Source organism: Seriola dumerili, unplaced genomic scaffold, assembly GCF_002260705.1.
Source record: "Seriola dumerili isolate Sdu_G_001 unplaced genomic scaffold, Sdu_1.0 BDQW01000149.1, whole genome shotgun sequence".
NCBI lineage: Eukaryota > Metazoa > Chordata > Actinopteri > Carangiformes > Carangidae > Seriola > Seriola dumerili.
In genome coordinates this window covers 4,694,125-4,708,696 of record NW_019174404.1, presented here as the reverse complement: position 1 = coordinate 4,708,696, position 14,572 = coordinate 4,694,125, and the positions used below count along the sequence as shown (strand labels likewise).

The 14,572-nt window shown below is 41.3% G+C and overlaps 2 protein-coding genes across 2 annotated transcripts; both read left to right on the top strand.

Moving 5' to 3' along the window:
• The first annotated feature begins 200 nt into the window (after nucleotides 1–200).
• hadha (hydroxyacyl-CoA dehydrogenase trifunctional multienzyme complex subunit alpha) lies at nucleotides 201–7,838 on the top strand. Its single transcript, XM_022750731.1, has 20 exons — nucleotides 201–342; nucleotides 1,081–1,122; nucleotides 1,276–1,346; nucleotides 1,429–1,562; nucleotides 1,707–1,845; nucleotides 1,938–2,057; nucleotides 2,653–2,755; nucleotides 2,918–3,040; nucleotides 3,150–3,268; nucleotides 3,481–3,537; nucleotides 3,630–3,739; nucleotides 4,034–4,168; nucleotides 4,995–5,166; nucleotides 5,271–5,357; nucleotides 5,450–5,590; nucleotides 5,842–5,910; nucleotides 6,068–6,263; nucleotides 6,379–6,493; nucleotides 6,752–6,897; nucleotides 7,065–7,838. The coding sequence occupies exons 1-20, from the start codon at nucleotides 276–278 to the stop codon at nucleotides 7,208–7,210; spliced, it is 2,292 nt and encodes a 763-aa protein (XP_022606452.1). The 5' UTR covers nucleotides 201–275; the 3' UTR covers nucleotides 7,211–7,838.
• Nucleotides 7,839–8,054: 216 nt separating this feature from the next.
• On the top strand, nucleotides 8,055–14,522 carry LOC111225352 (kinesin-like protein KIF3B). Its single transcript, XM_022750166.1, has 8 exons — nucleotides 8,055–9,742; nucleotides 9,846–9,947; nucleotides 10,171–10,293; nucleotides 10,695–10,813; nucleotides 11,598–11,714; nucleotides 12,492–12,606; nucleotides 13,325–13,503; nucleotides 13,655–14,522. Exons 1-8 carry the CDS (start codon nucleotides 8,342–8,344, stop codon nucleotides 13,803–13,805), a joined length of 2,307 nt encoding a protein of 768 aa, XP_022605887.1. The 5' UTR covers nucleotides 8,055–8,341; the 3' UTR covers nucleotides 13,806–14,522.
• Nucleotides 14,523–14,572: the final 50 nt, after the last annotated feature.

The following is a 14,572-nucleotide window of genomic DNA, read 5'->3' as shown; positions in this document are numbered from 1 at the left end:
CAAAAAAGAGTTTACATTTCATTGCAGGTTAAGGAAGTGGGCGGGCTAAGAAGCATTTCGTGGTGCTTGAGCGTCCAATGAGCTGCGAGTTTCTCCGCGTTAGCCAATGGAATTCGGGTTTTTTAATGAACACCAATCAGTGTCTGGTCCGATTGAACCGGTTTTCAGGAAGTAGCGCACAGTCACCAATCTTGCTTTCTTACCAATGATAGCACACAGACACCAAGCTAGTTAGCTTCACTTCAGACCGCAGCTGACTGACCTCCGCTCCCAAGATGGCTGGTGTTCGAGCCCTTGGTGTTCTTTCCAGATTGACATCAAGGAGATATGCTCTCTTCATAGGTAGAAATTGCATGTGGTTTGGTTTTAAAGTATAAAGAAAAGCAGCGCGTGGGGCGATACGGAAAGTACGGCGTATGCCAAGTGTCGTAGAGGGGTGATTAGCTTGTTAGAGTAGCTGTTAGCTCCGAAGTATGTTATGCAGACATTTGTGACAGTGCACCATAAAACACGGTCGTTTTGTTTTTTCAGCAAACGTATATCTCAGTGAAAGTTTGTTTGAAATAGTCATTGACAGTTGTACTTTTTATTGTACATCTTGTTTGAAACTTCTGGGCAAACTTGCTATCTATGCTAGCTAGCTGGCTGCTACGGAGTCACGTAAGTTAAGGGAGGGAGGGGTGACTCTGGAAATAAAAGTTTTAAACCACACTTTTTGCTTGTGCTTTTGTCTGTACGTTGTACCTGTCAGGGCAGTTTAGACAGGGTTATGACAGTTCAGATAAGGGTTTGAAGACTCGTGCCATTCATTCGCCATTGTGATGGCCACAGTGTGTCTCTGTGGTAGGCGGAGAATCTAGGTGAAGGGTCGTTTTCCACTGGATTACTCAGTATGGCCGAGACCGTCTGAGGTCAAGGCAATATTATGTGCACGTCTCATTTACATGTCGTATTTATGTTGTATGAGGACATTTTTTTTGTTTGTATATAGTGTTTAAGGTTTAATATAATGCTCTTGAATTACTAAACATGTTAAGATATTGACTGTAATTGTATTGATTCTCATTTTCCTTTTTACAGGCAATAATTTTCGCACGTTCTCAGTAGCTCCTGCCATGCAAGGTAATCCAAAAATCACCATAAATTTATACAGTATATGTTTAAAAAAAGGTCACCCTGTCCAATAATGACTACTCTTTATATAGTATATGTTAAAAATAAGTCACCCTGACACAATTATTTTCTCACTGCACATTATCTTCTCTTTATTTTTAGCCCGTACACATGTGAACTATGAAGTCAAGGGCGATGTTGCTGTTGTACGGATCAATGATCCTAGCTCCAAGGTGGGAGCTCATTGAAAATGAAATCTGACAATTTTCACTTCAGGGTTCAAATGTGAACCTAATGGTGATGTCTTCCCTTCAGGTTAACACCCTTTCAATCCAAATGCAAAAGGAGATGGCAGAAGTAATGGATGAAGTGTGGGGAAACAATGCTGTTCAAAGTGCTGTCCTCATCTCCTCAAAGCCAGGATGCTTCATTGCAGGAGCTGATATTAAGTAAGAGAAACATCCTTAAACTCACTGCCTGTTTTGAAATGTGTGCCATTAATCTCTTTCATAGTCTCTGAATGACATGCCATAGAGGTTTGTCATGTCTTGGATTTTCTGGATGTCTTTTAATACACTCTCCATCTGTTACAGTATGATCCAGGCCTGCAACAGTGCAGAGGAGGTCACCAAACTTTCTCAGGAAGGGCAGAAGATGTTTGAGCTGATTGAAAAATCTCCAAAGCCTGTTGTTGCTGCCATCAATGGCTCTTGCTTAGGAGGAGGCCTAGAGGTAAACATTTCGGCAACCAACTGTATTTTGACTCCACTGGAAATATTTGAGTGATGATAATGTGCTATCTTATCGTTTGTTTTGCATTTCAGTTTGCCATTGCCTGCCAGTACAGAATTGCAACAAAGAGCAAGAAAACAGTTCTCGGTACTCCTGAAGTAATGCTGGGTCTTTTACCTGGAGCTGGTGGTACTCAGAGACTCCCCAAAATGGTTAGTACTGAAATTCTATTCCTATACTCCCTCAATTCGAAGAATATTTGCACATTGTTTTTTTTTTTGCAACATTTTTACCCCAGACCCTGCAAAAATATATTGATGAGTGTGTGCGCGCCTCCCAGGAGATTGCTTTTCCTCAAAGTTCCATTACTTTGCCTCACTGTTTTAATTACTTGCTTTTTAATCAAGTACAAAAACCATACAGTATTTATGATGATGTAGAGTATGGTGTGTGAAAGCATCCTATAGTAGTCATATTATGGTTAGTTACATGAGAATAACACCTCAAATGGCTGTAATGCCAAATAATCTGGTTAATGCACATAATTGGTTTAAAATGTTTACAAGCATCTTTAAGACACTGCAAACAGATTATCCCCCCCTGCCCATCGTGTCCAGTTTTCAACAACTCTGTCCTTCGAAGCAAAGGATTGTGACTAACTACAATATAACCTCTGTTCAAAATTTGGAAAGAAAATCAAATTTTTTACTTTTTTCATCACACACTTTTTTATGGACTATACACAACACAACACTGTCTTAATTTTGATAGGAGATCAGTTTACAAATTTTCTTTTATTACCTTTAGGTTGGGATACCCAGTGCCTTTGACATGATGCTAACGGGAAGAAATATCAGAGCAGATAAAGCCAAGAAGATGGGGCTCATCGACCAACTTGTAGACCCTCTAGGTAAAAAGTTAGTCTTAACTAAGCACTGAACTGCTTTAAATTGGTAGTTTTTAAGTATTACCACCTGTGCATGTTGTAATCTGTGCACTTTGGTCAGTTTGTACTGTGCATGAGTTGGTATTTAGGATCAAAATGATTGTGTTATTTCTTCTTGTTTTCTAGGACCTGGCCTGAAAAGTCCAGAGGAAAGAACGATAGACTACCTCGAGGAAGTTGCCATCGAATGTGCCAGAGGAATCGTCAACAAGAAGATCCCTCTCCGCAAAGAGAAGGGCAGGATGCAGAGTAAGTTGGTTCTGCATTTATTGATTATTTGACTCTTTTGTAGTCATTTGAATTAGTTTCGTGATTAATAATAATGGTACATTAAGGAGTTGATGTTCTTTCTCCATAGAAATTCAAGACTACATTATGAGCTTTGGATTTGTCCGGAATCAAATTTACAAAACTGTCCATGGTAAAGTTATGAAGCAGAGCAAAGGACTTTATCCTGCACCCCTGAAAATCATTGATGTAAGTAAAAGCTCCTTCTAAGCAATAACTTCATATTTGAACATTTGGATGCCTCTGGGAGAAATTTAAGAAATGAGCTTGACTTAAAATTTGTAGTAAAAGGAGAATAACTTGTTTGGGAAATCCTGTAGTACACTTCCTGTCGCTTTTCTTTTCTCTCATATTTCACATGACTTTAAATTTAAACGTCATTTGTTACCGTTTTCTCTCAGTGTGTGAAGACTGGAGTAGAACAAGGCCCTGTTGCTGGATACTTATCTGAGTCTCAGGTAAGGTTTGTCACCCTGTATCGTTTGTAAATTTGGTATTTACAGTAGTGCCCCGTGTAAGTGAACATCACCAATTTCAATGTTTGTCTCAGAATTTCGGTCAGTTGGCGAGAACCTCAGAATCAGGGGCCCTGATTGGTCTCTACCACGGTCAAGTTGCGTGCAAGAAGAACCGCTTTGGAACTCCTGCAAGAGAAGTGAAGTAAGCCACTTTCACATACAGAGCTCGTCTGTGATTTGGGACAGTTAACACATGTTCAACTTAAACTTGACATTTCAGGCCAGTTCGTTTGGTCATAGTTAAATACTTAGTTGTCAGAGATACAAATCCAGGTCTGGTACTCATGTTGACACGTCTACGCTTATGTCAAACAGTACCTTGCACCTTTGCTTTGGTCTAAATGAAGTTTAAGGATCAATCTTCATATTGTTTAATATGTTCTATACCCTTTTTTAGGTGGTAGATAAATTGTCTGTCTTTGTTGTTTACCATCAGGACTCTTGCCATCTTGGGAGCAGGTCTGATGGGAGCAGGTATCGCCCAGGTTACTGTGGACAAAGGTGTGCACACAATCCTGAAGGACACCACTATTCCTGGACTGGCCAGAGGAGAGCAGCAGGTTTATAAGGGGTGGGTTCTCTGACAGTGATTTATCGCATCACACACTTAAATATTAGTTGTTCTGGTCATTAAGAATGTTACTTACAACAGATTAAGGACCCTATTGAACTTATATGAACCTTTTGGTTCATTCATCATATGCAAATGACACCAGACTGCTGCAAAGTAATCTCATACAGTACTAACAAAATCAGACTGGTCCACTATGACTCAGTGTTCTCTAGTTTAAGTGGGAGACATCAGATAACAGCAGCTCATTAATTGTGTTTGCCTCCTTTCCAACTTCCTTTTTAGGCAAAAGCAGCATTTCATGTTTTATTCCTGTGAACCCCGTTATGGTGCAAATGATGTGTCACATTTTACAGTATGATGTGAAACAATAGAAACCTGGAAAAAATAGCATTCTATTTATTCAGTCATATAGAGGACTTCAACCTTTTTATTATTATTTATTTCTCTCATCATTGTACAAGTTGAATAAAAACCCACAGCACCTGCCTCAATCATCTCATCCTTCGATATTTCACCTCCTGCAGCCCTTTGGCACTTTGTGCTGCTGCACCTACATGAACCAAAATAGCAGGTGTGCTTGGAGATGCCTACGCAGTCCATGCGGCCAAGACCTGCTGCTTTGCATGTGTTGTTGTGCTTGCTTCGATAAAATGGGGCCATCCTGACTTTAAAAACCGGTCTCTAAATGCGGTTACAGGTCTAACGACAGTAGGTAAAATATGATAGCTGTAGTTGTAAATTTTGCAGCATAAACATGTTGGAACCATAAATGTGTACGCATGTTTGTACGCTGATGAAACATTTGAATTTTATTCCTAACAAGGCTCAACGACAAGACAAAAAAGAAGAGCATCACGTCATTTCAGAGAGACTCCATACTGTCCAACCTGACCGGCCAGCTGGATTACGGCGGCTTTGAAAAGGCCGACATGGTTATTGAAGCTGTGTTTGAAGACATTAACATCAAGCATGCTGTCCTGAAGGAGGTGGAGGCTGTAAGTGTGACTGAAGAGGCTTAGGCCTTAATTACAAAGAGAATGTACCCACAATAGTTTCATAGTTTAGCTGTGACTTTGAGCTAACAAACATCTGCCTGCAGGTGGTCTCCCCTCACTGCATATTTGCCAGCAACACGTCTGCTCTGCCCATCAAGGACATCGCTGCTGCCAGCAAGAGACCAGACAAGGTTTGTACTTAGGAGCCTTGTAATTTAAAAATCCCAGATTGCTTCTAAATGAAAAGGCACCGTGTTGCTGAATATTTTCTCTGTATCCTCAGGTCATTGGAATGCACTACTTCTCTCCAGTCGACAAGATGCAGCTGCTTGAGATTATAACCACTGATAAGACGTCAAAGGACACTACAGCCTCTGCTGTGGCAGTCGGGCTGAAGCAGGGCAAAGTCATCATAGTTGTTGGGGTCAGTGTCTTTTTTTTTTTTTGTTCCCTGTAAAGTGACCTTGTAAGACTTTTAAATCCCTTATTAAATATTCACAGTGAAACATAGAAGAGACAACAAATAACTAACAATGAAGTTATAAGTGGCTGAGGGTGATTCAGCAAAAATACTGATCACAGCTTAAATTAATGACCACCATGAGTCATGTGTTGATGCATGTTAATTGTACCAATATTTCACTGCAACAACATTTGACACAAATGTCTTTGCAGGATGGACCTGGATTCTATACAACAAGGTGTTTGGCTCCAATGTTGGCTGAAGCTGTACGAGTACTTCAGGTTGGTAGTATTGCAGTACAAAAAGTAGCGGTGAATGAGTATTTATGTACACTGTACATACGTATGCTCAGTTGAACAAAGCATATACATACCTTTAGGATAGCTGTTGTACATACAGTATACCTAATGTATTAATCTACCCATGGTGCATTTACAGGAAGGGGTTGACCCCAAGAAGTTGGATGCACTCACCACAAGCTTCGGGTTCCCCGTGGGTGCAGCCACACTGGCTGATGAAGTCGGTATTGACGTAGCCGCCCATGTGGCAGAGGACCTCGGCAAAGCTTTTGGCTCTCGCTTCGGTGGTGGAAATGTGGAGGTTCTGAAGACCATGGTGGACATGGGATTTAAGGGTATGGGTGATCACATTGAAGGATTGTGTCACACTTAAGGTTGGATGAAGTATTTCATCCATTAATTAATGTGAGCATGTATTGTATTTAATCCTTGCTCCCCCCTCCCCTTAAGGCCGGAAATCAGGAAAGGGTTGCTACATCTACCAGCCAGGACTCAAAGTCAAAGAAGTCAACCCAGACATCGGAGACATCCTTGAGAAGTTCAGGATAACACCAAATCCTGCTGTGTAAGATGACACTGGACAATTGCAGAACTAACAACGCAGCAGTTTAAGTTGCACTATTAACCTTGTCTTATACAAAACTACTATTATTAGAGGAAGTCTAAAAGCACATGCTGTTAACCTTAAATCTTTCTCCATTTGTTACTCATAAGAAGTGGAGGTGACAAAACACCACCTATTGAGCTTTTGATTATATTTTGTTAAATTTTTAATTGTTTAACCATTGAAATACTCTGTTCTTACTTGTGAATGTTTTTCCAGCTCGTCGGACTCCGATGTGCAGTACAGACTTGTTTCCCGGTTCGTCAACGAGGCCGTGATGTGTTTGCAGGAGGGTATTTTGAACAACCCCTTGGAAGGAGACATTGGGGCAGTGTTTGGGCTGGGATTCCCTCCCTTCCTCGGAGGTCAGATTTCAACCTTAGTCATGGTCATCTGAGCAGCTTATGCTCAGTGTCTCTATACTCTTGTCAGTGGAAAGAGCATTACCTCCCCAAGGGCTCTCCTTTTGTTCTATGTTTCATGTTTCATAGCGTGTTCTGTCTAATCTAATCTCATATCTTACTGCTTCCAGGACCTTTCCGTTTTGTTGACACCTTTGGTGCCGACAAACTGGTGGAGAAGATGAGGGCGTATGAAGCTGTCTACGGAAATCACTTCACTCCATGCCAACTCCTGCTGGATCATGCAAAGGATTCCAGCAAGAAATTTCACAAGTGACCGACTCACCGCGCGTGCCAGTAGCTCATAATAAAGCCTGCCACATGAGTGGAGGCAAACATACTGGAGATACGCTCAGTTTCCAGTTTATTAGGTACACCTAGCTAAAACTAGTATCCTGCAATCTGTCTTTATAACATTCAGCGTTTGTTGAAACTGTTTCTACTGTATGATCATTTTGCATGACGCAGAGTGTGGTGTTGTATAGCAATAACATAGAGGTGCTTCTCTTATATAGCCTCCAAAGTGACTGTACAGTTGAATCAACAGCCTCTCTAAAACAGTGCATTAGTTTTAGCTGGGTGTACCTAATAAACTGGTAACAGAGTACATTATCTGCAGAAACATGTTTTTTTTATTGTACTTTAACATTATTGATTTACATGATGGTGTATAGATTAAGGAGCATAAGACGCCTAATTATTCATGCATTGCATTTAAAGACACTGCAGAGACAAAGGAATTAAAATATTTTCCAACTGGCAAATAATTTGTCAGTACTGATGAATGTCTACCAATATTCTTCAGCAAGTGTCATTACTTTTTTGTACATTAAAAGATTTTCTGGCCTGGTTTGAACGGTGATGTAAATGTGAAGCTTGAATAAATGTTTTGTTATTGAATCAAATTTGGTTTTCTGATACTTTTTTCCCCCCCTCTCTTGGTGCGTTCAAGTGCTGGTTAGATGTTGAGGTAATTTATCAAAGATTACATTATTAGACCATCGCTGAGGACCAGGAGAAGATTTGCTCAAATCCAATTCGTCGCGCAGGTCACATGTCTGGTTTCCATTGTCCGCAGAGCAGGGTGTGTACCGCGGGGAGGCTGTGTGGGCTGGGCCGGGCTGGCTGGGTGTTTTTCTCCAGCAGCATCCCTATTTAACATCCTGTGACATCGCATCCTTTTCTGGAAGATGCTCGGGGCGGAGGAGACGCCGGTTCGCGTGGATGATCTAAGCGGCTCAGAGTGGCTCACATGAGGTGTGTATGTCGCTCTCTGCTGCACCTGTACAGAGAAGGAAAGGCGCTAAATTGTAGCCACCGCCCGAAGATGATGATGATGATGATGATGACGGTGGCCTTTTTAATATGGTGAGGACAGTTATGCTTTTTCTCTCATTTTTGACCAAAAATGTCTAAAAGCAAACATTGCGAGGCGGTCAGGGTGGTGGTCCGCTGCCGGCCGTTCAACAGGAAAGAGGAGACAGCTCAGTGTGAAAACATTTTGGATATTGATGACAAACTGGGGCGGATCACCATCAGGAACCCGAAGGCACCACCTGATGAGCCGATGAAAGTGTTCACGTTTGACTCTGTGTATGGCTGGGAATCAAAACAAAGCGACATTTATGATGATGCGGTCAGACCTCTGGTGGAGTCCGTGCTGCATGGCTTCAACGGGACTATATTTGCCTACGGACAAACGGGGACAGGTAAAACATTCACCATGCAAGGGGTGTCAAACGACCCAGACAAGAGAGGGGTTATACCAAATTCATTTCAGCACATTTTCACACAGATCTCCAGAACTCAGAACCAGAAATACCTGGTGAGGTCATCGTACCTTGAGATCTACCAGGAGGAAGTGAGAGATCTGCTGTGCAAAGATAACAACAAAAAACTGGAGCTGAAAGAGAATCCGGACTTTGGGGTGTATGTGAAAGACTTGTCGTCAGTGGTGACAAAGAATGCCACTGAGATCGAACATGTGATGAACATAGGCAACCAGTCCAGGTCTGTGGGGTTCACCAACATGAACGAACACAGCTCTCGGTCTCATGCAATTTTTGTCATAACCGTGGAGTGCAGTGAGGTAGGGCCAGATGGCGAGGACCACATCCGGGTTGGGAAGCTGAACATGGTTGACCTGGCTGGCAGCGAGCGCCAGAGCAAGACAGGAGCAAAAGGGAAGAGAATGAAGGAGGCAACCAAAATCAACCTGTCTCTCTCAGCGCTGGGGAATGTCATTTCAGCTCTGGCGGATGGCAAGAGCACCCACATCCCGTACAGAGACTCCAAACTGACCCGCTTGCTCCAGGACTCGCTGGGTGGCAATGCAAAGACTGTCATGATAGCAACAGTGGGGCCTTCGCAGAAGAATTTCAGTGAATCCCTGGCCACACTCAGGTACGCCAGCAGGGCCAAGAACATAAAGAACAAACCTCGGATTAATGAGGACCCCAAAGATGCCCTGCTGAGAGAGTTTCAGCAGGAGATCGCACGCTTGAAAGCCCAGCTGGAGGAGCAAGGGATGCTTGCAAAGGAGAGGAGGAGGAGGAGGAATAGTAGAAGACTGAGTAAAAGTATGGCTGGGATGGAAGAGGAGCTCCTTAAGGAGAAGGATGTGGAGGATTGGAAGGCTGTGCAGGAGGAATCAGATTTGAAACAGTACATGAAAGAGGGAGGCATCCCCAAGAGTCTGACCTGCCAGGGAAGCAGCGAGAAGTTAAAGCCCCTGAACGAACACAGGAAAAGTGTGGAGGACATGCAGTGGGATCAGGATGCTTTGGAGAAGATCATAGAGAAATATAAGGTACTGTGCCTTGTTATTAAACAGCACAGTGGCTGATAAATGTGACTCTGGTGGAACAATAAAAAATTTGCATAAATAATTTATTGTGTTTCTTTGTTCACAGACGATGGAGAGCAAGCTGTTAGTCGGAGGAAAGACTATAATTGATCACACCAATGAACAACAGAAAATGCTGGAGCTGAAGAGGCAAGAGATTGCAGAACAGGTAATTTGCAGTTAATCAAAACAATAATGATTTAAGTCATTCTTTCCCAAAATTAAATGATATAAAGCACATTTAGTGTTACTTTTCAGCTCAAGTTTAAACAAGTATAATTGTGGCTAGTCTGAACTTACACACAAAGATGTTTGGAACCTAGCTGGATTTTTAAGGGCGTACTCCTTATATTAAAATTGAATTGAGCTACACATTTGTCTGTGATTTGCAGATCAGACGAGAGCGAGAGATCCAGCAGCAGATGATGCTGCAGGACGAGGAGGCCTTAGAAATGAAAGAAACCTTCTCCTCCCTGCAGCAGGAGGTGGAACTAAAGACAAAGAAGCTGAAGAGGGTAAGATGACTCACACGCACCCATGTGCTCCGAAGTCATCATCACAAAAGCTCAGCCACTGATGTGTTTTAAGGATTAAATCATTATTTAATTAGTTAATCTTATTTGGAAACAAGGATCTTTTTTTAGAGAGACGTCACCAGGAGAGGCGGAACTTGTGAGTCCATGTCTCTCTGGACAGACCTCTTTTTCTCTGGTGTTTACGAATAATTTCATTTCTCATTTCCAGTTGGTAGTGAACATTTTTTCCACTTGTGTCAATTAACTTTAAATTGTTTCCATGAATGCCTTGTCAGTTTCTGTTACAGCTCCACACTCTGACTGGTGTGATTCTCATGCAAACATTTGTCCCCTACTTCTTAAAATGACACTAGTAAATAATATGTCCCTGCTGTGTACAGTTGTATACCAAACTCCAGTTGGTGAAGGGGGAGATAAAAGATGTCATCGATGAACACGTCATGACCAGACAGGAGCTTGAACAGACACAGAATGAGCTCACCAGAGAGCTAAAGTACAAGTAAGTTCACTGCCCACATCGGTAAATACACACAGGTACATAATGTCACGTCTTTTGCATTTTTGTGTGGTTTTCCTATTTCAACATAATAATGCACGAACATGTTGCACATATTCATGCCCACATCGTGGTGTAGGTTCATCACATGCAGATTTTAGTTCATATATTTTAAAGACTGCCAGGAATCCAAGTAAGGTACACCCAACACTTGCTATAATGATTCTTTATTTGACTAACAACACCTTTCATGCAAATAAGTGAAGCCTGTTTGCTTTTATCCAAGATTATAATAATTCATGAATTTCCCCTAGGAGATAAATAAAGTATCTATCTATCTATCTATCTATCTATCTATCTATCTATATGCAATAAATGACATTGTGGTACAGTCGAGAGGTATATTAACATTAAAATATTAAACTTTTTAAACTATGTCTGCTCTACACTGAAATATTTTTCAAGAATTCAAGAGGCATAACTACATAACGCTGAGTATGTGAGAGGTTCTTGCCTCATCAGGGTGGGGTGGTGGCATGAAGCCGGGAGGGATCTGTAAAATGTAAAGTGTAACTAGTCAGGCACAAACATCTAATTTGTTCAATGGGCTGTGAGGTGGCATTGTTCAAAAAATCTCTTGCTATTACTGAATTTGTTTACGTTTAATTGTGATTATTAACATGTATAATTCTGCAGAAATTCAATTTTCTCTCAATACTTTTCTTGTGGTATGAATGAAATACTGCGGCTGACCTCAGATGACACATACTTGTATTGCGTATTGCAGATATCTCTTAATTGAGAATTTTATACCTCCCGAGGAAAAGAACAAGATTATGAACAGGCTGCACTTTGACAGTGAGGAGGATCAGTGGAGACTCCAGCCGGTCCTTCCATCAGAGAGGTCAGTGAATCCATCTCACATAGCTGACATAAGATACTGCAAGTGGTACATTAAAGACAGAGAAAAAAAATCCTCAAAACCAATTGTAAATCAGTGACAGATGCAGCCATCTAAAAAGACCACAATGCAATGCAGCTGTAAGGTACATTTTATCAGGTGTTAAGCCAAGGGTGCATATATTCCTCCTTTACAACTGGAAAAACATTAACTCTATTATAGTTCTTTTGACCTCCATGTATCACACCTGAATGCACCTGCACATTCCTGCTGTAAGGGCTGTCAGTCAACTGTGAAATGTAGGAAGTCAGTAGATAAAGCTCACTGGAAGACCTTCAATAAAATCACAGATAGATGATACAACAATTTATGTGATTAAAGCATCTTTCAGATTGTTTTAAAAAATAAAAGTTTTTTGCGTTGTAGTAAGATGCTGCCACCAGGGGATGGCAAAGTCAGAATTTATGAGACTCACATTAACAGACTGTAAGCTTACATGATATGGATAATTTATGTATTTTGCTTTTCCAAGAAACACATATCTTCTTTCAGGCTGCCTGGCCTCCCTGGTTATTTATTTGTTTTACTGAAACAGTTGGAAAGCTGAGTTAAACATGGCATAGGGAAGATAATAGGAGTGACTTTTTTCTGGTGGGAGCTGATCCGTTGACCATATATAGGGCCTTTGGGGTTACAGAAACTTGTGTCCGAACCGCTAAGCAAAGCCTTAAGTGTATTTAACTGAATCCAAACCCTTCCTTTCCCATGTCTTTATCTCAGTGCACCCACTCAGGTCAAGAGAAGGCCTCTCTCGGCTGTGGGATACAAGAGGCCAATCAGCCAATATGCACAGATGGCGGTTGCCACGGCAACTGGGGCCCCATCTAGATACCAGGTCAGTGCTCGGGCATTCACGAGGACAGTTGGGAAAAGTACAGCAAGAGATGTGAAATATTAGTCTCATTTCCATGTTCAAAGACGCCTTCTTAGCTGGAGGATGTGAGGATGGTTGTAGCCATGGAAACATTTCACAGTTTAAACTGTTGCATCTTTTGTTAGTGAATAATCAATGTAATGTCACAAAGCAGATACTGTAAACTCTCAAATAAAAGGCAGCACAAATAATAGAAAAGGATGAAGTCTATTCCAATAAATAAAAGGGGGGGGGGGGTTGACAGTAGTTACCTGTACTATATTGGTTCATATACAGTAATAATATAATTGTAAGTGAATGTAGGATCATCTGCATTTTAACAGCATTGTTTGTGACGATAATAACGATGATGTACCCATGCTTTGGTCCACACTGTGTTGCTCTGAGTTTAAAAAATTCAGATTGAGTTTTCTTTGCAGTGTGTTGCTGAAGATGTTTCATAATAGATGTTTTAAGGAAAAGGGAGCTGATTATGCACTGGAACAGATGAAAGAGTTTTGATTGAAACTGGTTGAGTAAATATCGAATTTGCCTTTACAGCAAACAGATGGGAGCAAAAGTTAACACAGCAAGTCGGAGCATAGCAGAAAACAGGGAGGCATCCCACAAGACAAGAAATGCCTTTGTATATGAAGTTGTGTTATTAAAACTGCAACTTTACTGTCATCTCTTCTTACAGGCTGAGAATATCATGCTGTTGGAGTTAGATATGTCTCCACCAACCATGTTCACCTTGAACCTTAATGGAACTCACCTGGAGAGGGCTTTCTCTCCACGGCTGATGCGGGATCTTCTGGTGAATGTTCCAACTAGAGAGAGGCCCACTTCCTCATCACGGGTCAGGAAATCCCAATCCTGGTGAGAGAGCAGCTGGGAAAGTCTCAGCACGTGGTGAAATCCTGTAGATACATTAGGTCATTTTGAGATATGGTACCATAACAAATCAAACATATTGGATCTTTAATAATAACTAAGTCTGTTTTTTTTAAATTTTTTTTATGGTCTCTAGGTATCAGGCACCGCAAGCAGCATCTGTCACATCATCGTCATCCTCCACCACTCTGGCATCAGGATCTCAGAGCTTCTCTCCCTCTCACAGACAGAGACCATCCTCTGCTGCCTATCTCCCACTGGGAGGTCCAGTTCAGACAAGCCCCTGATATGTGTTGATAGACCTGTACTGTAGGACCGGCCTTAGTTCAAGGTGGCACCAAGTACCCCAGACTGGCCAGGGGGCAATTGGGAGAGGTGGGGGGAATTGATATGCCTTGGTTATAAATTTATTTCTCACTTTGTTTCTTTATATTTTTGAGTAAGAATTACTTTAGTAAGCATGTGTGAGACCATAAAGACAAAACATTAATTTCCAAAGAACGTCTGTTACATAAATGCAATGGAGAATCTGTGAAGCTCTTTCACTGATCTTTCCTTGTTTGCTGGCTTTTTCCTACTGTTGCCTGAATCATGCAGTTTCTCTTGGCTCACACTGGCCTACCCAAATAGCACAGCTAAAACGTCTAGGTTTGATATACAGTAAACTGTTGTTGGGAATCTTTTAAATCTTTATTTTTCTTTATTTTGTTTTGTTTAATCAATTATTTACCAAAAGAAACACTTGAGTCTCCTTTTTTCTTTATGTAAAAGACTACAAAGTGTATCTGGTGTATCTTTGCCTAAATAGTAGAGGGTGATTGGGGAAGTGAAGGCCCCACCTAATAGGGGCCACCCTTGTTTAACCTGTATGCTTGATGAATTGTTGCTTGAATTTGTAGCCAATGTAATTGTGAGCCACAAATGTGAAGAAAGCTTGCAGTGCTCTCTTGATTAGCTGCCTTATTTTTCATAGTTGTGAAATCGTGCAAAGTCCATTTGCTTACACATGAAAATAAACAGACTGAAATGATCTCGAATTGCCTACTGTATTTTC